Raw genomic sequence first — 24369 nt, 5'->3', positions numbered from 1 at the left:
ATCAATTTCTCTCTTAAATATTCCCAACGACAAGTGGCCATAGTCTTCCCAAAGATTCACCACCTTCTGAATAAAAAAAATTACCCTTCATCTAAGTCCTAAACTTCTTATTCTGAGACTGTGTCCTTGGCTTCTAGACCCACTCCCTCCAGTCAGTGTTCAACCTTCCTGCATCTACCCTGTCGAGTCCTCTAAGATTGTGTATGTTTCAATTTGTTCACCTTTCAATTCTCTAAATACAGGCCCAATGTCCTCAATCTTTCCTCATAGACAGTGCCACCTACCCAGGAATCAGTCTGGTGAACCTTTGTTGCACTCTCCTCAACTGCAAGTTCTTCCTTAGGTACAGAAACCAAAATTGCACTCATACCCATGTGATTAAGAAGATAGTGAAGGGATAGGAAGATTGTGTTTTGGCACTTCTTCACAGGAACTCCTAAGAAATTGTGTGGCTATATAGCCACTAGCTTGATGTCAATGCAAAACTATTAACATCATCATTGTTCTCATCAGTTTCATAGCCCTCCCACAACATCAAGAGTAAGTTTGTAATGTTAGGGATACTTCTTTGAATACCCTGCCTCTCATAGGAATTGTGTACAGTTTTGCACATGATACAACTGAGAAAATTAACTGAAGCTGGCATCCCACAGCTCATTTGAAGGAATTGGTGCAGATGACATACTTATTTCTACTTGCAAGTAGTGGTGTTAAGCCCTGATCAAAGGACCTCTGACTCAGTGTGGTGTGAATGGTTATTTCATAGAATCCCTACAGTGCAGAAAGAGGCCATTCGACCCATTGAGTCTGTAGCGACCACAGCCGCCTCCCGCCCACCCCCCTCCCCATCCCTATAATCTCATGTATTTATCCTACCAATCCCCCAACACTAAATGTCAATTTAACGTGGCCAATGCACCTAACCAGCACATCTTTGAACTGTGGGAAGAAACCAGAGCACCCAGAGGAAACCCACACAGAGACAGGGAGAACATGCAAACACCACACAGACTGTGACCCAAGCCGGGAATCGAACCCAGGTGCTTGGTGCTCTAAGGCAGCAGTGCTAACCACTGTGTCACCATGCCACCCTATTGGAAGGGTTATTTGTACAGCCATTAATGTTAAGGATTGAAGAAGCTATCTGAACCAATGGAAGGAAAAAGGAAGGTAACTGTATGCTACCTTACCTGCCCTGGTCAAGTCATTGAATATTTTTCTGGCACTGGTTCTTGGGCACTGTCACATTGTTTTATTGCCTCAATTCTGTCTTTGATCAAAGGGCTAAGAGGCCCTCTCTTGCTCTTAATTCATATGCTTGTATGTGTGCCCACCCTTCCCTCTACCACACCTCCAGATCACAGGCATCTGCCCAAATATATCCCCACCTAGTACTGATTAAATACCAGTGTGCCAGGACAAGGCCATTATTAGCCACTGAAGAGCCTCAATTGTCCTCCAGGCAATGCCAACTGTCCCACCTGGGGTGTCAGGAAGATGATAAGGTTTCCATCCTGTACCTTCCTGCCCTCGTCCCCCAGTCCAGGATTCCATTCAATGTTTCAGATCAATTATCTTTTTGATTCTCTTTCCACAAATGCTGCCTGACACACAGAGTATTTACACTATTTTCTGTTTTTAGTTCAGATTTCCAACATCTGCAGTATTTGATTTTGTGCACTTGCTAATGTGTCTCACCAAGATCCAAAAATAGCAAATAAAGGGGTAAGGTTTTGGTGTAATTGGTGACTGGGGGAGGGAAATTGCACACTAAATGGTATCCATTTGAAAATAACTTTTTCCCTCCCAAATTTCTGTTCAAACTTACCTGTGAAGGCAGGGTTTGCCATGCAGACATGGGGAGAATGTACAGACTCTGCACAGACAGAGACCCAAGCCGGGAGTTGAACCCAGATCCCTGGCACTGTGAGGCAACAGTGCTAATAACTGTATCACTGTGCCACCCTTATAAACCTGTCGAGTATCCATTTATTTAAAGAGCAAGTGCTGCATCAGAAATGTTTTGGTATGAGTATTGATTCTGAAGGCTACAGTAATGCAGTAATAGCCTGGGATGGTGAATATGTGGAGGACTACGAGAAAACATTAACAAACTTGCAGAATGGGCAAATGACGTTCAACATAGATAAACTGTATTTGATAGGAATAATGTATTCTTATTTCTTGGAAGGTGCAAGTCAAAGTGAGGTAGAGGAAAATATCTCAGAATGCAAATATGTGAATCATTAAATGATGTGCAGGTTAGCAAGGTCATAGAAAAACAAACCATGCATTTGGTTTTATTTCAGAGGGATATAATTCAAAGCAGGAAAACTATACAAAACCTGTGTCAGACCTTTCGTAGGCAACACTTAAAGTATTGCATGCAGTTTTGATCGCCAAATTATAAAAGCCATATCGAATCACTGGAGAGGGTGCAGAGAAGATTTACATGGATGGTATTAGGAAACGTTCAGAGTCTGAATCTCAATTCTCTTGAGAAAAGAAGGTTGAGGCGTAACTTAATCAAAGTCTTTAGAATTAGGTTTAGGTAAAAACCTTAAAAAAGGGTTTGATTGAATAGAAACAGAGAAAGCGATTCTTCTTCTGGGAAAGAGCATAACTAGAGGTTATCAATAGTCACCAAGAAATCTAATTGGGAATTCCAAAAGACCTCCATCCAAAGAGTGGTAAGAAAGTGTAGCTTGCTGTCACAGAAAGTGGTCAAAGAAAATAGTGCCAACACATTTAAAGGGAAACTGGGAGGGGACAAGCATCCGAGAGATAAAATCAGAAAAATGCTAGAAATATTCAGCAGGTCTGGCAGGTCTGTGGAGAGAGAAACAGAGTTAACGCTTCAGGCCATAATCTTTTGTCAGAATGTCCTGATGACCTGAAACATCAAGTCTGGTTCTCTCTCCACAGATGCAACCAGACCTGCTGAATATTTTCCAGCATTTTCTCTTTTATTTCAAATGTCCAGATTTTTGCTTTGAGAAGCATTTGGGGCAGGAGGGAATAAATGGTTACGTTGGTAGGTTTAGATGAGGAAAGGTGAGAAGTGGCTCAAGTAGAACATAAACACCAGCAAGGTCTGGTTGGGCTGAATGACAACTCCTGTTTCCCATGTGCTCTTAAGTTAAGGAGAATAATGTACCTATATTCATGTAGGATTCTACTTCAAAAATTCTATTTTAAAAAATCCATGTCATTCAGAGCAGCTTCTTTATTCGAAAACTGTTTACAATACGTAATCAGGTTATTTTTTCCATCAATTATTTCAGTCATTCAAACAAGAAACGGAGATGGTTATCATGTTGATACATTTATTGATTTACTAAGCACAAGCAATACTAGGTTTGTTACAGTTGCCAAAAAAAAATCAAGAACCATGTATTTTACTATTCAGCAACATGCTACCTTTTTGGTAGCTAGATTATGAGCAATTTTCAAAACTAGGTCTGATTAAAATTGTAGCAGACTTACAGTCATCACAAATGCCTGGCCAATGGATTTTCTGATCATTGAAATATACAGAGGAGCACTGATTGAACCACCAACCCCCTCCAACTAAGGCTGCACAATTCCTTGAATCTCTATCGTTATCCTGATCGCTAGTAGAAAACATCATATTGTCACTATTGTCACTTTTACTACCATTTGTCAAATAATCAATAGGCTCAGACCCATTGAACACACCCAGCCTCAATCTATACTTTTGCTTTTCATTTTCAACAGTAAAGCTGGCATAATCAACCTCTACTTTGCCAGAATTGTTCTCAATGACAAATTTCACATCATAATGGCCACTCCGTGTGATAAGATGAATGTATTCATTGCCCAGCCAGTGGTCTTCTTCCAAATCGCCAAAAGAATACTTGTAAGTTTCCCAAGTTCTTGCGAAGCGAGTGAGGCCCTTCCTCGAGACACGTTGAAGTACCACCCATCCACCATCTTGTGTTTCCATGTCACAGTAGACCACTATAGGGTAACCTCCTTTAGGTTGGATAGCATAGATACCACTGGACACGTTTTCAAAACGGTTGAATGCCTTGCAGTCTTTCTGGAGATGCACTGTAAAAACAATGACAGTGATGGAAAGTCATGTCTATTTACAATTTGCAATATTATTGTCAGCTTATCACAATTCAAAAGCATCCAAAATTGCTCCATTGGCTTGCACTTCCATGTTAATCTTCTATCTCCGAATGTTTGACATTAAAATACAACACATCGACATGTATGGATAGTGGTTATGTTTTACACTTCTGAAAGGCTGCTTTATCAATGGCAGGGTATTTTCAAACTCTCTGATCACTTTTCAGAAATGGTCAGAAATAGGTATATAAATAATACCAATCTGTCAAATAAAAAAGCTAACTTTCAAAAGGAGATAATTGTAAATAAGTTGAAGAAGTATTCCCTCAGATATTTCCTGAGTTCAGGCCAGAAATATGAGCCGTAGTTTGATTGTGTGGCAGTATAACATTAGAAGAGGCGACCAAGTATCAGCTGCATTACTGAAATGTCCAAGTAACATGTATACTGTCTCCTGTATGATTCTTTATTAGTGTCAAAATGATTCTGCTAAATTGGCCATCATGTGTCATTAACAAGACAAGCAACATGCCCTAGATATCATCTCATAGCTCTTCAATAAAATAAAGCATGTTCATTCTAATTATCAGCATCTTAAACTGGAATTACATTCTGCTCCATGTAGTGTCCAGGTTGAGACAGCATCAAACTACTTGGTTTGAAGTCAGGGTCTGACCTGTTGTTTCACATTATCGCATTTCAGAGCCCAACAATGCTTGGAAGTGAGACAGATCTGAGTTCAACATCAGTCTATCTAATAAGACAAATGATCAGTTAGGATATAAAAACACGTGCATTATAACCAAAGCCATTTGTAATCACTAACCTTTTCCTGTTTGAGATAAATTCGAAATATTAGCCCTTTGACGAGGAGTCAGCACACGTATGTTGCGAATTGTGTTGATGAAGTTGGGAGAGGCTGTGGTTGCAGAGGACTTCTCGATTGCAAATACTGCGAGGACCAGAACGCTCAATGTCCTGAGGGGAATCATGTTTCAAATTCTGAAAAAGACAAAAATAATTTTGATTAAGCGATTCAATGTTTTCATTCTTATGCCAACTTAAAAGAAGCTACAACTTACTGCAGGCAATTCCTTTGTGAAGTGCTTAGTGGAAAAGATATGAAACACTGGGCATGATATATCCTACATTTTATACCTGTATCATATTAGATCGAAAATCATTAACACATTGAATATTGACACAAGTCATATTGAACATCTGCAATTTTTATTGTCAAGGGTACACTTTAACAGCTTGAAAATAGTGACAGATAATTTGTGCCTATCTGCCGTCATATAAAATATAACAAGTTCCTTGAGTTCAAAAATTGCCAGGTTGATGAGATTAAGCAATTTTAAAACTAAGGTTGTAAAACCAAGAGTCATGTCAAGGTATGCTGCTGGGTGTGGATCAGATAGAGAGCACTAAATAATAGGAAGGAGTTTACAGACAGACTTCAGGAAGATCAAAAGTCAGATGACTCACAATAATTGCGGGAGACGGGTTGGGTGGATAGACTGAAATAAGAACAGTGTAAGGGGCAAGGAGAGAGAGGAAGTGGAGTAAATGGAAAATGGATAACACAGAACATGAAAGTATTGTAAACTGTGAACAGGACAATGTAAAACTTCAAAAGAACATCGACAAGTTGGTGGAGTGTGCAGATACATGGCAGATGTACATGGCAGATAAGTGTGGGGCAATGCATTTTGGTAAGAAGAACATGGTGAGACACTTCAAAAAAGGGGGTAAAATCCTTAAAGGAGCAGGGTGACCTGGGTGTATATGTGCACAGATGATTGAAGGTGGCAGGACCAGTAGAGAGAGCATTTAACAGAGCATAGAGTATTCTGGGCTTTATTAATAGGGACACAGGGTACAAGAGAAAGGAGGTTATGCTGAACTGATACAAGACACTAGTAATTGTTCAGCTGGAGTATTGGGGCCGATGATATGGGGTCATATGGATGTGAGGTTGGTTGAGGGATTTGAAGCTTAGACTAGTGGCTGCTTTTCAGACTGGAGGAAACAATGGAATAGTGTCCTAGAGAGTCAGCATTGGAATTGCTGTACTTTTTCAAGTGCATTAATGGCCTGGACTTTGGTATACAGGACACAATTTCAAAGTTTGCAGATGACATGGAGCTCAGAAATGTAGTAAGAGGTGAGGAGGACAGTAGAAATCTTCAGGAAGATTCAGCCATCAGCACTACTTCTGAAAGATCCTATGTATCACCTGGCTGAGTTCCCATATGAACACGAGCATCGGATAGACTATACCCCAGAGTTCAAAATGAGATAGTTGAGGAAATTGTGGAGGCATTGGTGGTGATCGTTCAGGAATCATTGGAGGCAGGGATAGTACCAGAGGACTGGAAAGTAACTAATGTAACACTGCTGTATAAGAAGGGAACATAGAACATTACAGCACAGTACAGGCCCTACGGCCCTCGATGTTGCGCCGACCACTGGAACCAATCTAATGACCCTCTAACCTAAACTATTCCAATGTTATTCATATGCCTATTCACTGACCATTTGAACGCCCTTAAAGTTGGCGAGTCCACAACTGCTGCAGGCAGGGCATTCCACGCCCTTACTACCCTCTGAGTAAAGAACCTACCTCTGACATCCATCTTATAATTACCACCCCTTAATTTAAAGCTATGTCCCTTCATGTTAGCCATCACCATCTGAGGAAAAAGGCTCTCACTATCCACCCTATCTAACCCTCTGATCATCTTGTATGCCTCAATTAGGTCACCTCTCAACCTTCTTCTTTCTAACGAAAACAACCTCAAGTCCTTCAGCCTTTCCTCATAAGACCATCCCACCATACCAGGCAACATCCTGGTAAACCTCCTCTGCACCCTTTCCAACGCCTCCACATCCTTCTTATAATGCGGCAACCAGAACTGTATGCAGTACTCCAAGTGCGGCCGCACCAGGGTTTTGTACAGTTGCAACATGACCTCATGGCTCCGAAATTCAATCCCTCTACCAATAAAAGCTAACTCACTGTATGCCTTCTTAACAACCTTATCAACCTGGGAGGGAGGCAGTAGACAGGAAATTATAGGCCGGTTAGCCTGACTTCAATCATTGGCAAGACTTTAGAGTCCATTTTTAAAGATGAGATTGCAGAGTACTTGGAAGGACATAATAAAGTAGAACTGAGTCAGCATGGCTTTGTCAAGAGGAGGTCATATCTGACAAATCTGTTAAAGTTCTTTGAGGAGGTAACAAGGAAGTTAGATAAAGGAGAACCAATGGATGTGATTTATTTAGATTTCCAGAAGACATTTGACAAGTTCCGCATAGGAGACTGTTAAATAACTTAAGTGCCTATGGTGTTGAGTAAAATCCTGGCATGGATAGCGGATTAGCTGGCTGGCAGAAAGTAGAGAGTAGGTATGAATGAGTCTTTTTGAGCATGGCAGCCGGTGACTAGTGGTGTGCCTCAGGGATCAGTGCTGGGACCACAACTTTTCACAATATACATTAACAATTTAGCGGAAGGAACTGAAGGCACTGTTGTTAAGGTTGTAGATGATACAAAGATATGTAGAGGGACAGGTAACATTGAGGAAGCAGGGGGCTGCAAAAGGAGTTGAATAGAACATAAGAACATAAGAAATAGGAGCAGGAGTAGGCCATCTAGCCCTTCAAGCCCGCCCCACCATTCAATAAGATCATGGCTGATCTGAAGTGGATCAGTTCCACTTTCCTGCTTTCTCCCCATAACCCTTAATTCCCCTGTCTATCAAAAACCTATCTGCCCGTGACTTAAATATATTTAGCGAGGTAGCCTCCACCACTTCAAAGGGCAGAGATTTTCAGAGATTCACCACCCTTTGAGTGAAGAAGCTCCTCCTCAACTCTGATCTAAACTGGCCCACCCTTATCTTGAGGCTGTGTCCTCTAGTCCTGCTATCCTTTCTAAGTGGGAAGAATCTCTCTACCTCTACCCTGTCCATCCCCATCATTATATTATACGTCTCTATAAGATCCCCCCTCATCCTTCTAAACTCCAACGAATACAGACCCAGTCTATTTAGTCTCTCTTCATAGTCCAACCCCCTCATCTCCGGTATCAGCCTAGTGAGCCTCCTCTGCACTCCCTCCAAGGCCAATATATCCTTCCACAAGTGCGGCGACCAAAACTGCACACGGTACTCCAGCTGCGGCCTCACCAGCACCCTGTACAGTTGCAGCAAGGCCTCCCTACTTTTATATTCTATCCCCCTCGCTATAAAGGCCAGCATTCCATTCGCCTTCTTGATCACCTGCTGCACCTGCAGACTGGGTTTTTGCGACTCGTACACAAGGACCCCCAGGTCCCTCCGCACAGTAGCATGCTGCAGCTTTTTGCCTTTTAAATAATAATCCCTCTTACTATTATTTCTGCCAAAGTGGATAACCTCACACTTGCTAACATTGTACTCCATCTGCCAAGTCCTCGCCCACTCGCTCAGCTATCCAGATCTCTCTGCAGACTTTCCACAGCCTCCGCACAATTTGCTTTTCCACTCATCTTTGTGTCATCAGCAAATTTCGTCACCCTACACTCAGCCCCCTCTTCCAGATCATCTATATAAATGGTAAACAGTTGAGGCCCCAGCACCGATCCCTGCAGCACTCCACTAGTCACGAACTGCCAAACAGAATAGCACCCATTGATACCAACTCTTTGCTTCCCATTAGAGAGCCAATCCTCTATCCACGCTAACACCTTACCCCCAACTCTGTGCACCCTAACCTTCTGTAGCAACCTTTTGTGAGGCACCTTATCAAACGTCTTTTGGAAATCTAAAAACACCACATCTACCGGTTCCCCTCTGTCTACCGCACTAGTCACATCCTCATAGAAATCCAATAAATTCATCAAACACGACTTCCCCTTAACGAATCTGTGCTACGTCTGCTCGATCAAACCATTCTTTTCTAGGTGCCTCGCTATTTCTTCTTTGATGACGGATTCCAGCATTTTTCCAACTACAGACATTAAACTAACCAGCCTATAATTCCCTGCCTTTTGTCTGCTACCTTTTTTAAACAGCGGCGTAACATTAGCCATTTTCCAATCTTCCGGCACTTCCCTGGAGTCCAGCGAATTTTGATAAATAATTACTAAGCCATTCCATCCAGTCCTGGGGACTTGTCCACCTTCAGTCCTATTAGTCTATCAAGCACTACCTCTCTAGTGATAGTAATCGCATTTAGGCCCTCATCTCCTACCATCCTTCTATCTTTAACATCCGGCAAACTATTTGTGTCCTCCTCTGTGAAGACCAAGACAAAAAACTTATTTAAAGCCTCAGCCATTTCCTCATCGCCCACCGCTAAATCCCCCCTCTCATCCTCAAAGGGTCCAACATTCACTCTAGCCAGCCTCTTCTTCTTTATATATTTGTAAAAACTTTTACTGTCCTTTTTTATATTTAGTGCTAGTTTAGCTTCATACTCTATCTTTTCTTTCCTTATCACCTTCTTAGTCATTCTTTGTTGATTTTTAAATCTTTCCCAATTTTCTAATCGCCCACTATTTTTAGCCACTCTGAATGCATCAGCTTTTAATTTAATACTCTCCTTTATTTCCTTCGATAACCACAGCTGGCTACCCCTTCTCCTACAGTCCTTCTTTACCATCGGCAAAGGTTAGGAAAATAGGTTAGGAGAGTGGACAAAGAAGTGGCAGATGGAATACGAAAAGCGTGAGGTTATGCACTTTGGAAGGAGGAATGGAGGCACAAACTATTTTCTAAATGGGAAAATGCTTAGGAAATCATAAACACAAAGGGACTTGGGAGTCATTGTTCAAGATTCTCTTAAGGTTAATGTGCAAGTTCACTAGGCTGATGCCGGAGTTGAGGGGGTTGAACTATGAAGAGAGGCTGAATAGACTGGGCTTGTACTCTTTGGAGTTTAGAAGGATGAGGGGGGATCTTATTGAGACGTATAAGATGATGAAGGGGCTGGATAGGGTAGAGGTTGAGAGGTTCTTCCTGCTCAGAAAGGACAGCAGGACTAGAGGGCACAGCCTCAAGATAAGGGAGGGGTGCAGTTTAGAACGGAGTTGAGGAGGAACTTCTTCACTCAAAGGGTGGTGAATCTCTGGAATTCTCTGCCCGTTGAAGTGGTGGAGATTACCTCACTAAACATATTTAAGACACGGGTAGATAGGTTTTTGGTAGGCAAGGGGATTAAGGGTTATGGGGAGAGGGCGGGAAAGTGGAACTGAGCCACTTCAGATCAGCCATGATCTTATTGAATGGCGGGGCAGGCTTGAGGGGCTAGATGGCCTATTCCTGCTCTTATTTCTTATGTTCTTATGTTCAGCTGGCAGTTAGGAAGGCAAATACAATGTTAGCGTTCATGTCAAGAGGGCTAGAATACATGAGGAGGGATGTACTTCTAAGGCTGTATAAGGCTCTGGTCAGACCCCACTTTAAGTATTGTGAGCAGTTTTGCGCCCCATATCTAAGGAAGTATGTGCTGGCCTTGGAAACAGTTCAGAGAAGGTTCACAAGAATGATCCCTGAAATGAAGAGGTTGTCGTATGAGGAACGGTTGAGGATTCTGGGTCTATACTCATTGGAGTTCAGAAGAATGAGGGAGAAGCTTATTGAAACTTACAGGATACTGCGAGGCTTGGGTAGAGTGGAAGTGGAGACGATATTTCCACTAGTAGGAAAAACTAGAACCAGAGAGCACAACCTCAGGCTGAAAGGATGATCCTTTAAAACAAGATGAAGAGGAATGTCTTCAGCCAGAGAGTGGTGACTCTTTGCTGCAGAAGGCTGTGGAGGCTAGGTCATTGAGTGTCTTTAAGACAGAGATAGATAGATAGGTTCTTGATTAATAAGGGGATCAGGGCTTATGGGGAAAAGGCAGGAGAATGGGGATGAGAAAAATATCAGAAATGATTGAATGGTAGAGCAGACTCGATGGGCCAAGTGGCCTAATTCTGCTCCTATGTCTTATGTCTTATGGTCTTATCTTCCAGGACACAGGCATCCTGGGCATAGAGGTGACTGCTTTTGCACAGCAAATGTACTAGACAGGCCACTGCATCAGAATGCCTAACACTCGCTATCTAAAGTATGCTCTCCACTGGTCAAAGATCACAAGGTGATCAGCAAAAATGCTTCCAAGATACTCTGAAAGCCTCCTTGAAGAAGATTTGCTTTCAGAATGTGGATGCTACTGGCAGGGTGGAATTTATTGCTCATTAAAAGTTATCCTGAAGGCATTAAATGTCAACCCATCAAGTGGGACTGGAGGTGGGTGCAATCCAACCCAGGCTACCTCCCTTCTCAGCTGGATGTTAGTGAGTTAGACAATTACAATGTCACAGAGGTATATATTAAACCACTATAAGTATGACAATGGAAGAAAGTATTATCTCTACTGACTTTGAATAGAAAGAAAGATATTGGTCAACAGCATGCAACCTTCACTTTGCTTTAGAAAACCCATATAATTGAACAAAAGGAGGCTATGGTTCTTAGCAATGAATGATTCTGTGGACTGCTGATTAAGTCAAGCGTTTGATTCTGCTTTCATGCACAAATACCCTTCTCAGAACATAAGGATATAAGAAATAGGTGTAGGAGCAGGCCACTCAGCCCCTCAATCTGCTCCGCCATTCTGTAAGATCATGGCTGATCTGACCTTTTTTTTCTGCTTCCTATAACCCTTGATTCCCTTGTAAATCAAAAATCTAACGCAGCCTTGAATATATTCAATGATCCAACCGTCTGGGCTAGACTCCAAAGATCTACAATCATCTAAGAGAAGAAATTCTTTCTCATTTTTAACTCAAATGTGAAACACAATATTTTGAAATTGTGACCCTAGACCTAGACTCCCCCATAAGTGGAAACATCCTCTCAGCATCTCCCCTACCAAGTCCTCTCAGAGCCTTATATGTTTCAGTAAGATTGGCTCTCATTCTTCTAAACTCCAATGAGTTACATACTCAACGTTTCCTCATAAAACAACTCCTTCATCTCTAGAATCAACCTAGTGAATCTTCCCTGAACTCTCTCCAATGCAGATACATCCCTTCTTCAGCAAGAAGACCAAAACTATAAGCATAATCCAGGTGTGGTCTCACCAATACCCTGCACAGCTGTAGCAAGCCATCCATACCTTAATGCTTCATCTCTCTTGCAAAGGCTAACATTCCACTTGCCTTCCTAAGTGCTTGCTGTACCTGCATGCCCACTTTTTGTATTCATGTACCAGGACATCCAGGTTCCCTCTGTACTGCAGCACACTACAGGCTTGCCCCATTTTTAATCTCTTGGCATGACTGCCTCTTACTCACTTTCAGTCTCCCTTTTATCTTTCTGTGTGGAGTTTGCACATTCTCCCCATGTCTGCATAGGTTTCCTCTAGGTACTCCGGTTTCCTCACACAATCTGAAAGACATGCTGGTTAGGTGCATTGATCCAAACAGGGCCAGGGTGTGCCAACTAGGGGAATTTCACAGTAACTTCATTGCAATGTTAATGTAAGTCTTACTTGTGACTAATAAATAGACTTTACTTTTACTTGTACCTTTCTCTTTCCCTGGATTTTTGTCTGTTTATTTTTCTCACCTCTTTGCTGCCCTTTCTCTCCAGTTACTGGTTTTTAGAAATTACCAGCACACATGGTTTCCATGTAGCATGGCTTGGATCTGACTAAGACATGTATGCACATTTGAAATGTTAGGCCTGGTACTCAGCAGCACAAACACCCTTACAATGCCAGTCAACCTCTCCATCCACAGAGGAGTAATTGAAGCCATAGAGCCATAGAGTATCATGCCTGCAAGCAATAACTTATTGTTGGAGAATTATAAATTGCAAAATGTTTCACAGATTTGTGAAAAATCAATATCTAGACCTAAAATACCATAGCACAAATAACTCACAATAATGCTGGGGTAGGGACAGGAAGTGATAGACACTTTCCCAGGTTAAAGTTGCATTTTCTGCATGGTTCAATATGAAATTTTGATGAAATAAAAATCTTTTAGAAACTTGTGATTCTTTTTCATTTTTTTCTTGCTTTTAATTTCATGCTGATGTCTCTCTGTGTTAATCTAATCTTTCCTTCCTTTTTTTATTCCTCTTTCTGTACCTGATTTAATTCTAATTCACCCAATTTTCTTCTCTGTTAATCCACCATTTATTTCTAAATCTTTAAATCTCATTGATTAAGGAGAAAGATTCTTCCCCAATGTCCTTGATGTTCCATTGCCCTCACACATTGAATTCCTTACAGGGCAAAACATATTCAATTTGAAGTGTAAGGGGGAAGTTCTAACCATTAGGGTATGCCCTGAGATGTTGGGCTCAAGCAAGTTATCTGTAGAACAGATAATGCCTGACAGAAAAGTATAACATTAAATTCATACCCTTGCTTTTGAAACTAGACCATGAGGCAATACTCCAAAACAGTACCAAAAGGATAATAAAGGGAAAGTAAGGATGGATGAGTTGTACTACCCAGGGATACGATTGCTCTCAGAGAATCACACAGCATGATTTCCCACAATTAACTGCAATGAAATTTATACCAAAGGCTCTTAATATTGAGAGCCTAGATTTAAAGCAGGCATCAAGAGTAGGAGAGAAGGCAAGGCAAATCTAAGGGTGGTATTTCAGAGGATATAGGAATGAGAGAATGGGGAGAGATGTGGAGGAGAGGGGTTGCATAATAAAAGATTTGGCTCCCACCAAAGTCTTCCAGCATTTTTAAGCTTTAGCAGAATTCTGATCCACAAAAGGGCAAAATTGGTGAATCCTCGTTGCACATTTAGTAAATTACAAAGAATATACCAAAAGCTCAATGGGACTTAAGAAGGCCAAAATAAACAAAAAGCTGGTCTTTGCTTTGTTTATGAAATGTTGTGACAGCATGTGATATTTGCTTTACTTTTATATTAAGCTCTGTAGCATTCCTAAGCACAAAACATGATCAATTCCATGAAAAGTAATTCAACATCATCCTGCTGATAAATGTGTTGACTTATGATACAGTGCCTTGACTATTTTTGGGAAATTGGTATTTAGTAATGATCTGGCCTGGATGATCTACACAACAACTATTGAGCAATGCAAAAGGGTTGGTTGTAAAAGCTGCAAATATTAGAGTCATAGAGTCATATCATTTGTGTAATGACTGAACAGAAAATATTGAACCATTGACTGTGTCTACAGCATAAATAAGGACCTCACGCACCCTGGACATTCTCTCTTCCACCTTCCTTCGTTGGGAAAAAAATACAAAAGTCTGAGATCATGTATCAACTGGCTAAAGAACAGCTTCTTCCCTGCTGCCATCAAATTTTTGAATGGACCTACCTCGCATTAAGTTGATCTTTCTCTACACCCTAGCTATCACTGTAACACTACATTCTGTACGCTCTTCTTTCCTTATCTATGAATGGTATGTTTTGGCTTTTTAGTATGCAAGAAACAATACTTTTCACATATTAGTACGTGTGGCAATAATAAATCAAATCAAATCAAATTAAAAATCTACTTTTTTACTTCAGGGGGTTGGCATCTCTTAGCAGACAACCAATTCTTCATGAGCTCTCTGCAAGATTACAGCATTTATTATTTTCTTCTGATGAAAGAATGACAACATAACTTGCAACACAGGATGCACGTTTATCGTGGAACAATGCCCCAAGGCATTTTACAGAAGCATCGACACTGAGCCACATAAGGAAGTACTAGAATAAGGAGGCTTATGTTAAGATGAGACGTGAAGGCTCAGATAGGGCAATTGAGAGTTTCAAGTTAGCCAGGAAGGACCTACAGAGAGAGCTAAGAAGAACCAGGAGGGGAGTCTTTGGCAGGTAGGATCAAGGAAAACTCTAAAGCTTTCTATAGGTATATCAGGAATAAAAGAATGACTAGGGTAAGATTAGGGCCAGTCAAGGACAGTAGTGGGAAGTTGTGCGTGGAGTCCGAAGAGATGGGAGAGGCGCTAAATGAATATTATTAGTCAGTATTCACACAGGAAAAAGAGAATGTTGTCGAGGAGGATACTGAAAAAAGGCTATTAGACTAGATGGGATTGAGGTTCATAAGGAGGAGATGTTAGCAATTCTGGAAAGCGTGAAAATAGATAAGTCACCTGGGCCTGATGGGATTTATCCTAGGATTCTCTGGGACACTAGGGAGACCTTTGGCTTTGATCTTTATGTTGTCATTGTCTGCAGGAATAGTGCCAGAAGACTGGAGGTTAGCAAATGTTGTCCCCTTGTTCAAGAAGAGAGTAGAGACAACCCTGGTAATTATAGACCAGTGAGCCTTACTTCTGCTGTGGGCAAAGTTTTGGAAAGGATTATAAGAGATAGGATTTCTAATCAGCTAGAAAGGAATAATTTGATTAGGGATAGTCAACACAGTTTTGTGAAGGATAGGTAGTGTCTCACAAACCTTATTGAGTTCTTTGAGAAGGTGACCAAAGAAGTGGATGAGGGTAAAGCAGTTTATGTGATGTATATAGATTTCAGTAAAGCATTTGATAAGGTTCCCCAAGGTAAGCTATTGCAGAAAATACGGAGGCATGGGATTGAGGGTGATTTAGCGGTTTAGATCAGAAATTGGCGAGCTGCAAGAAGACAGAGGGTGGTGGTTGACAGGAAATGATCCTACTGGAGTGCAGTTACTAGTGGTGTACCACAGGATCTGTTTTGGGGCCACTGCTGTTTGTCATTTTTATAAATGACCTGGATGAGGGCGTAGAAGAATGGGTTAGTAAATTTGCAGGTGACACTAAAGTCGGTGGAGTTGTGGACAGTACGGAAGGATGTTGCAGGTTACAGAGGGACATAGATAAGCTGCAGAGCTGGGCTGAGAGGTGCAAATGGAGTTTAATGTGGAAAAGTGAGATGATTTACTTTGGAAGGAGTAACTGGAATACAGAGTACTAGGCTAATGGTAAAATACTTGGTAGTGTGGATGAGCAGAGAGACCTTGTGCATAGATCCCTGAAAGTTGGCACCCAGGTTGAGAGGGTTATTAAGAAGGCGTACGGTGTAAGGTCATGTTGCAGCTGTACTAAACTCTGGTGCAGCCTCACTTGGAGTATTGCATACAGTTCTGGTCACCGCATTATAGGAAGAATGTGGAAGCATTGGAAAGGGTGCAGAGGAAATATACCAGGATGTTGCCTGATATGATGGGAAGGTCTTACGAGGAAAGGCTGAGGGACTTGAGGCTGCTTTTGTTAGAGAGAAGAAGGTTAAGAGGTGACTTAATGGAGGCATACAAGATGATCAGAAGATTAAATAGGGTGGACAGTGAGAGCCTTTTTCCTCAGATGGTGATGGCTAGCATGATGGGACATAGCTTTCAATTGAGGGGTGAGAGATATAAGACAGATGTCAGAGATAGGTTCTTTACTTAGAGAATGGTGAGGGTGTGGATTGCCCTGCCTGCAACAGGAATGGACTCGCCAACATTAAGGGCATTTAAATGGTCATTGGATAAACATATAGATGATATTGGAATAGTGTAGGCTAGATGGGCTTTAGATTGGTTTTCATATGTTGGCGCAACATTGAGGACTGCGCTATAATGTTCTATGTTCTAGTACCATCTAGGAAATGAAGTAGGTTTTAAAGTACACCCCAGAAGAGGAGAGAGAGAGGCAGCGAACCAGAATGGCTGAGGGAGAGCTTCCAGAGCTTGGGACTAATGCAGCTGTGGGCACAGTTGCCTATGGTGGAGCAATAAAAATGCGGAAAATGCAAAAGGGTAGAATCTAATGAGCATGTTGAATTTGGAGGCTGTGGGGCAGGAGGAGGTCACAGAAATAGGGAGGGTGAGGTCGCGGAAAAGTTTAAAAGGTGAGAATTTTAAAATCAAGGGTGAGCAGAGCTTGTCAAGAGTTCGCATACAGGCAGTAGACGTTTGCATGAGCTAAGCAACATCCTGGTTATGGTATGATGGTTCATAAGTTACCAATTTTAATGGTAACAAAACCTGTTCTTTTTCCATCACCCACATATAACACCTAGAATCTTTTCAAATATTGTAGGCATTAAATTCCTCAATGATATATTTCATAGCTTTGTGGACTTTGATTATTTTGTGAAAGTTCTCTTTCTTTTTGACTAGAATCTGATGGCAAATATAGCATGGAAAATCGTGACTCATAAACGGCAAATGCTATCATCACCTACTTAGTCACAGAAATGGGGAGATTTCCTCTGCTATTTGTCGAAAATCATAATCCTGTGTTCTGCAATATTGCTGCAGAGTTAATGCTTCTTGTAGAAACATCAATTTTATTTTATGAGCCATGTGTCATCACACCACAATCGTTTCTCTTTTCAAAGACTACAGGCAAGAAATTATCATCAAGATATTTTAAGAAAAGCTGATGCGTTGCTTCGTGAATCCTTGGATTTTCTTCCATACTGACTTTTTGTTGGCTATTACAGATACCAATCCCCAATGCCACCAATTTAGCATCTGCAATCCTCCGAGTTCTTGGCTGAACTGTCCCTGCTTAAAGAAAAATACATTCATTAAAAAAGTGAGGGAAATGAAGGTAGATTTTGTCAGACCATAGTGAAAGAATAGATTAGTCAATGCCCAACAGGTAACTCTTCCAGAGAGCTGGTACAGGCATGATGGATCAAATGGCCTCTTTCTATGTTGTAGAGTTCCATAAAAATGTGGCTTCTTTTTTTTTCTCAAAGGAGCAGAGCTAAGTACCCACCCTCGCCCTGGCCCCAACAACTGCTATTTGATTATACTGCACCTTTATATCAAGCACCATGCCATAGCCTCCCACCGTTAGACTGACCGGGCATTTAGGAATCTGAGGATGTAACTGCCCAGGATTTGCACTGTAGTAACTTTGCATTAATAACGATGTTATTCCAGCACAGAAGTACCAAGAATTATGGTATGAGCTGGGCCATTAATTACAGTGCGCCACAATCAGTTGAGATTTCTGCACCACTCCATTGATACCCTCAGCACAACTGAGAAAAGTTTGTTTGTTTGTTACCAAAGCATCACGCATCATTGCAGTCAGTGTGGATCCCAACTTCCTCAGAATTACGTCCCCTTCATCCCTGCAGCCACTTAGACTGAAAAATGTTAGTGTTGATCGGATTTGATGTGATTTACGGATATCACATTATCACCACAGGAATATCAACATCTAGAAAATTAAAGCCATCAAGCCTATACCTGCAGACTAGAAATAATTCCCATATTCTCTTTACCTTGTTCTTTAAATTTGGTGGTCTTATCCGTTTTGCATTCAGATATGTACGACCATGTGAAGGCAACTGCTCTCTACAGAAGGCTTAAGAGTTGCAATGTACAATCCGCTGGGCAATCCCATGATATCATGGATGGCCTGGAGGATGAACAAATACAGGGGTAATGCATTTGAGGCACCGTGGCATCAAACCTTTCTCTTTAAGAAAACAATAAGATGTGAAAATTTAAAAAGTCCAAAGCGCACCTTGCCTGCTCTGTTCTGGTCATTGTACATTTTCTGGTGCTGGGTTTATCAAACATGGAATCACTCAAGGCTCCGGCTACCTCACTCCACAGCAACTCACTCACTTGGAGGGGAGCCTTGTGTCTTCAGTAGCCAGCTCTTTCTCTACTTCATCAATAAGAGCCCTCAGACTCTAATACGTGAAGTTTTGTGGTCCTTTCTTTGGCTTCACTCTCAAGCTGCAATGTACCTGCAAAGAGAACATGCAAAGATCCAAAATGATGGGGTGTTTTGAAACTATATTCAATTAATTTTTTTTTAATTTTCAGGTGATTTGAAAACAGATAGTTTAGCTACTTCCCAATACCAAGTTATGCCATGTTTTCTGAGGCTGTTATGGTGCCATCTGGTGGGTTAGTCATAGCTAGAGTGTGGAGAAAGATCAACTTAATATGTGTTAGGTCTCTTCAAAAGTCTGATGGCAGCAGGGAAGAAGCTGTTCTTGAGTCGATTGCAATGGGTCTTCAGACTTTTGTATCTTTTTCCCGTTGGAAAAAGGTGGAAGAGAGTGTGTCCAGGGTGCATGGGCTCCTTGATTATGCTGGCTGTTTTCCGAGGCAGCAGGAAGTGTATATAGAGTCAATGGATGGGAGGCTGGTTTGTGTGGTAGACTGAGCTTCATTCATGATTGTTTGTAGCTCCTTGCGTTCTTGGGCAGAGCAGGAGCCATACCGAGCTATGATACAACCAGAAAGAATGCTTTCTATGGTGCAGCTGTAAAGGTTGGTGAGAGTCGTACCTGACATGTGAAATTTCCTTCGCCTACTGAGAAAGTAGAGGCATTGGTGGGCTTTCTTAATTATAGCATCGGCATGAAGGGACCAGGATAAATTGTTGGCGATCTGGACACCTGGAACCTGAAACTCTCGACCATTTCCGCTTCACCCCCATTGATGTAGATAGGGGCATGTTATCTCCTACGCTTCCTGAAGTTGATGACTTTGTTTTGTTGACATTATGGGAGATGTTATTGTCATTGCACCAGTTCATTAGATTCTCTATCTCTTTCCTGTACTCTTCTCATCATTGTTTGAGATACAACCCACTACAGTGATGTCATCAGCAAACTTGAAAATTGAGTTGGAAGAGAATTTAGCCACACAATCAATAGTGCAAAAGGAGTATAGTAAAGGGCTGAGGACACAGCCTTGTGGGGCACTGGTGTTGAGGATGATCGTGGAGGATGTGTTTACTGTTTATCTTTACTGATTGCAGTCTATAGGCTAGGAAGTCTAGTATCCAGTCCCACTTGAACCTGTAACTTCTGGCTCAGAGGTAGGGACGCTAGCAATGCACTACAAGACCCATAATGTATCGGCAGATTCTAAATTAATGGCACCATATAGATTGAAGCTTTTCTTGCGGTGGGGTCTTCCAGTGAAATTGACCCTTAAGCTGATATGTTCAGATGGATCTTATCTCATGGAAAATCTCTAACCATCTGCGCCCTTTGTCCTAGGATTCTTGCAGTGTTCCACCCATCATTTTCTTTTCTAGATGCTTTTCCTGGGTAGCTTCATCCACAGACAAGGAGTCAATTTCCAAATATTTACTGATGACATTGAGATCTGCCTCTCTACCACCATTATGATTGCTTGTCCAAACAAAAGGGTTGAATTTTCCAGTTATCATGGGCAGGATGGATAATTTGACAGACAACTGAAAGGTCCATTGGCCTAGGCTGGTATTTCCAGTCCTGAGGCTGGTGGGACTGGAAGTTCTTGTCCATAATCGTGGCGAGGCTCAATTTCCTCCAGCTCAATATTGAAAGCAATCACCTTGTGGCTTGTAGGAGAACTTCCAGGAGTTGGTGTTTCCAGGTATCTACTACTCTTTTATTTCTAGAGGGGGTAGTGGTCAGAGGTTTGGAAGCTGCTGCCTAAGAAACTTTGGTGAGATTCTGCAGTGAATCTTGTAGATGGTACACAACGCTGATACAGTGCATCGGTGGTGGAGGGATTGAATGTTGGTGGAACAGGTAGCAATCAAGTAGGCTGCTTTGTCGTGGATGGTGTTGAGCTTCTTCAGTGTGGTTGGAGCTGCACTTATCCAGGCAAGTGGAGAGTATTGCTTAGACTCCTGACTTGTGCAAATTTGCTGATCCAATTTACCACATTATCATCCAGATCATTGATATAGATGACAAATAACAATGGACCCAGCACTGATGCCTGTGGCACACCATTAGTCACAGGCCTCCACTCAGAGAAGCAATCTACGAGCAACCTGACTTGGAAATATATTGCCCTTCCTTCACTGTTGCTAGGTCAAAATCGTCAAACTCCTTCCCTAACAGCACTGAGTGCACCTTAGGATTGCAGCTATTCAAGAAGGTAGCTCACCACCACCTTCTGAAGGGCAACTAGGGATGGGTAATAAATGCTGAACAGGCCAGCAATGACCACATCCTGCCAAATTAATTTAAAGAATCTTTGTAACATATCTTAGGCCAATGAAGCTAAATTGTTTCTAGGTTTTGTGTGTCAGCTGTGGCCTGAATTGTTAACACCCTCACTCTAACTCAGAATCTTGTAGATTCAAGTCCCACCCCAGGACTCGAGCACATTAGGTTGGTGTATCAGTGCAGTACCAAAGGAGTGTTACCTTTGGGGTGAGATGTTAAACTGAGGCCCTGTCTGCTCTCTCAAATGGATATAAAAGGTCCCATGGCACTACTTTGAAGAAGATCAGGTGTGTTATCCCCAGTATTCTGGTCAAAATTTATCCGCCTTTCAAAATCACGATTTCCACAGTAACCTCATTGCGGTGTTAATGTAAGCCTACTTGTTACACAATTAATTCACTTTAAAGAAAGATGTTCACTACTTCCTTGCTGTCTTGTGCGCAAGTGAACTGTGTCATTTCCTACAACAGTCACTACACTTCAAACATGTAGCTGCACAGTGTCTTGGGATGTCCAGTGGTCATAAAAGGTGCTATAAAAATGCAAGTCTATTTCCTATTTTTTGTTAATAATACGTGTTGTTTTGGCTGGAAAAAATTATACTGAGATATTGCAGTAGTTTTGCCTGTGGGATTGTCATACTTTCTCTTAATTCTCATCTTTTAATTCAGACTTAATTAAAGTAAATTAATTAGCAAACTTAAGTTATGGCAAATGTAACATCACTCATATCAATTGCTGCAGTTCAATGAACAGGTCTGATTGCAATATATTAGTGTTGACGTTTAGTGAAAATATTTGAGGTGAATGGTGCCATCTGGTGGAGAAAGTATCTTAGCATCTTGCCACCTTTTAATTCTTGCACTCATTAAATAATGCATAATACTCCTCTGAGAGACAACTCCCTATAGATATCCTTAATTCATCCTTGATTATCAGTTACTTTTTTCCATAAATGTCTAACTTAATCTAACACAATACTTGAAGGTAGTATCAAAATCATGGGGGATCTAGTGGTAGTTAAATGTATGGATGTTAATACCAAGCCTCAGTTTGAATCATAGTGACCACGGCTCTTCAGGCATTGTCTATATCTGCAGTTCACTGAGTTGACTCTCATTGTCAGAAAATATCAGCTTATTCATACATCATAGCATTCCTTCGGAGCATAACAAAAGAATAATACAGTGCAATCAGGTGGGTGGGATATCTAGTCTAAATGTGAACTTAAAATTGGACTGCTATTGAAAGAATGGCTACAACAAGAACTAGTACATTGATAGTATTTCTAAATGCAGCTGAGAATGTGACATCGTGGGGTAGCATGATGGCATTGTGGTTAGCATTGATGCCTCACAACACCGGGTACCCGCGTTCAATTCCAGTCTTGGGTGACTGTGTGGAATTTCAAATCCCTCCCTACCTCTCTAACATTCTCCCAACTCTCCATGATTTATTCTTATCTACCTGATCCTGCATTTGCTTGTCTTCCTACTCCCGTGTCATCACCTCTGACATCCACCAAGGATCTTTCTTTAACTTCCTCCTATTTCTGAGTTATGCTGTGTTCCTGGGTAGCACCATCCAAGTGCACAGGGTTAGTTTTCTCAAGCACACTGATGTAACCCACCTCAAACTCACCACCAACTCTCTCAACTGCGCCACTATTGCCAAACTATGAGATCGCTTTTCCAACATCCTGTACTGGATGAGCAAAAGTTTCCTCCAATCAAATATTAGGAAGATTGAAGCCATTGCTTTTGGTCTCCATTCAAAAATCCATTCCCTAGTTTGTGACTCTATCCCTCTCGCCAGTAGCAGTCTGATATTAAGCCAATTTGATCACAATTTCAGCGTCACAACATCAGACTTGTTGCATCACTAAGACTACCCATTTCCATCTTCATAACATTGCTGCTAAAATCCTCATTCAAACCTTCAACACCATTCCAAAGCATTCCTCTGTGGTCTCTTGCTTTTTACACTTTGTAAATTTGAATTCACCCCTTGCTGCTGGTGTCTTAACTCACATCAACTCCTGTTCACCTTTCACGCCTGTGCTTACTGTCCTTAATTGGCTCCTGGTCAAGCAATGTCTTGATTTTAAAAACTCATCCTCATTTTCAATTCCCTGCATGACCTGTCTTGCCCCTCTCTATCTCTGTAATCTTCTCAAGCCCCACAACCCTCACAGGATTCTTGCACTTCTCTAATTCTGATCTCTCGGGCATCCTGGATTTTCATCGCTCTGTCATGGATTCGGTAACATAGGACCTAAACTCTGAGATCCTTCTCCACCTTTCTACTTTGCTTTCCTACTTTAATACACTTCTTAACGCCTACCTCTTTGACCAAGCTTTTGAGCTGATATCTAATTTGCAGTTGTGTCATTTGTTTTCTAACGGTCCTCTGAAGTGCCTTAGGACATTTTATTACATTAAGGTGCTATTTAAATATAAGTTGTTGTTATGGTATCTGCACTGCTCTGATACTGGTCTGACCAGCACCCTCAAATTTAATCAATTCACCATTGTTAGTTGTGTCTTCAGCTGCCTCTGCCCCAAGGTCTGGAATTCATTCCTAGAATCTTTCTACCACGCTTTCTTCCTTTAAGATGTCCCTTAAAAGTTATCTTTTTGACCAAGCTTTTGATCATCTGCCCCAATATTTCTTATTGTGCCAAGATGCTAGATTTTGTTGGATAATACTCCTTGGGATATCATAAGATGCTACAGATTGCCAGCCACGTTAGATGGGAATTTGTACAACAAACATAAAATTCACAGTCCTCCATGCTTAATGAAACCCTCAGATGGGTTTCCTCCAGTGCTCAGATTTCCTCCCACAATCCAAAGATGTGCAGGTTAGGTTGATTGGTCACACTAAATTGCCACTGAATGTCCCAAGATGTGTGGGTTACAGGAGTTAACAGGGTAAATTTGTGGAGTTACAGGGATAAGGGATGGGTAAAATGCTCTATTGGAGATTTGGTGCAGACTCGATGGGGCAAATGACCTCCTTCTGCATCAAAGGAATTCTGTGATTCTATGATTGTTTGGCTTGAAGTTGATTGAGGGAATGGGCAAGGGGGTTGACTGAAACTTTCAGCCTGTTAAGAAGAAAATGGTGACTTAGTCAGACTTGTCAGAGTTAGTACATCATTGACCTTCTTCTCACACCAAGGGCAGGGTTTTCCTGTGACTCCTGTCCACATATCCACATCCACACATTCATATCCAAATTCACAAAGAAAAGAAAGACTTCATGAACAATGAATGTGACAAATATGCTTCACAGTCAACTAAGCAGTTTTGAAGTGTAATTTG

The 24369-nt window shown here is 41.5% G+C and overlaps 2 protein-coding genes across 2 annotated transcripts in view; one reads left to right on the top strand and one right to left on the bottom strand.

Annotated features, from left to right (window-relative positions):
- The window catches only part of ptpn4a (protein tyrosine phosphatase non-receptor type 4a), a 307923-nt gene that overhangs the window by 10153 nt on the left and 273401 nt on the right, over positions 1-24369 (top strand). The window lies entirely within an intron of this gene.
- Positions 3437-5090, bottom strand: LOC145350219 (fibrinogen-like protein 1-like protein). Its single transcript, XM_080199281.1, has 2 exons — positions 4925-5090; positions 3437-4074 (listed from the first exon to the last, which is right to left on the bottom strand). The coding sequence occupies exons 1-2, from the start codon at positions 5088-5090 to the stop codon at positions 3437-3439; spliced, it is 804 nt and encodes a 267-aa protein (XP_080055407.1).

Source organism: Carcharhinus amblyrhynchos, chromosome 11 (genome assembly GCF_965287045.1).
Source record: "Carcharhinus amblyrhynchos chromosome 11, sCarAmb.v2.hapA, whole genome shotgun sequence".
NCBI classification, from domain to species: domain Eukaryota; kingdom Metazoa; phylum Chordata; class Chondrichthyes; order Carcharhiniformes; family Carcharhinidae; genus Carcharhinus; species Carcharhinus amblyrhynchos.
Note: the sequence above shows the minus strand (reverse complement) of the source record. Positions and strands in the feature narration are given on the sequence as shown.

Excerpts from the sequence above, each read along its gene's own strand:
- LOC145350219 (XM_080199281.1), bottom strand. The coding sequence starts at position 5,090 with ATGATTCCCCTCAGGACATTGAGCGTTCTGGTCCTCGCAGTATTTGCA. Across the intron at positions 4,075-4,924 it reads TTTATCTCAAACAGGAAAAG|TGCATCTCCAGAAAGACTGC; the intron begins GTTAGTGATTAC and ends TTGTTTTTACAG.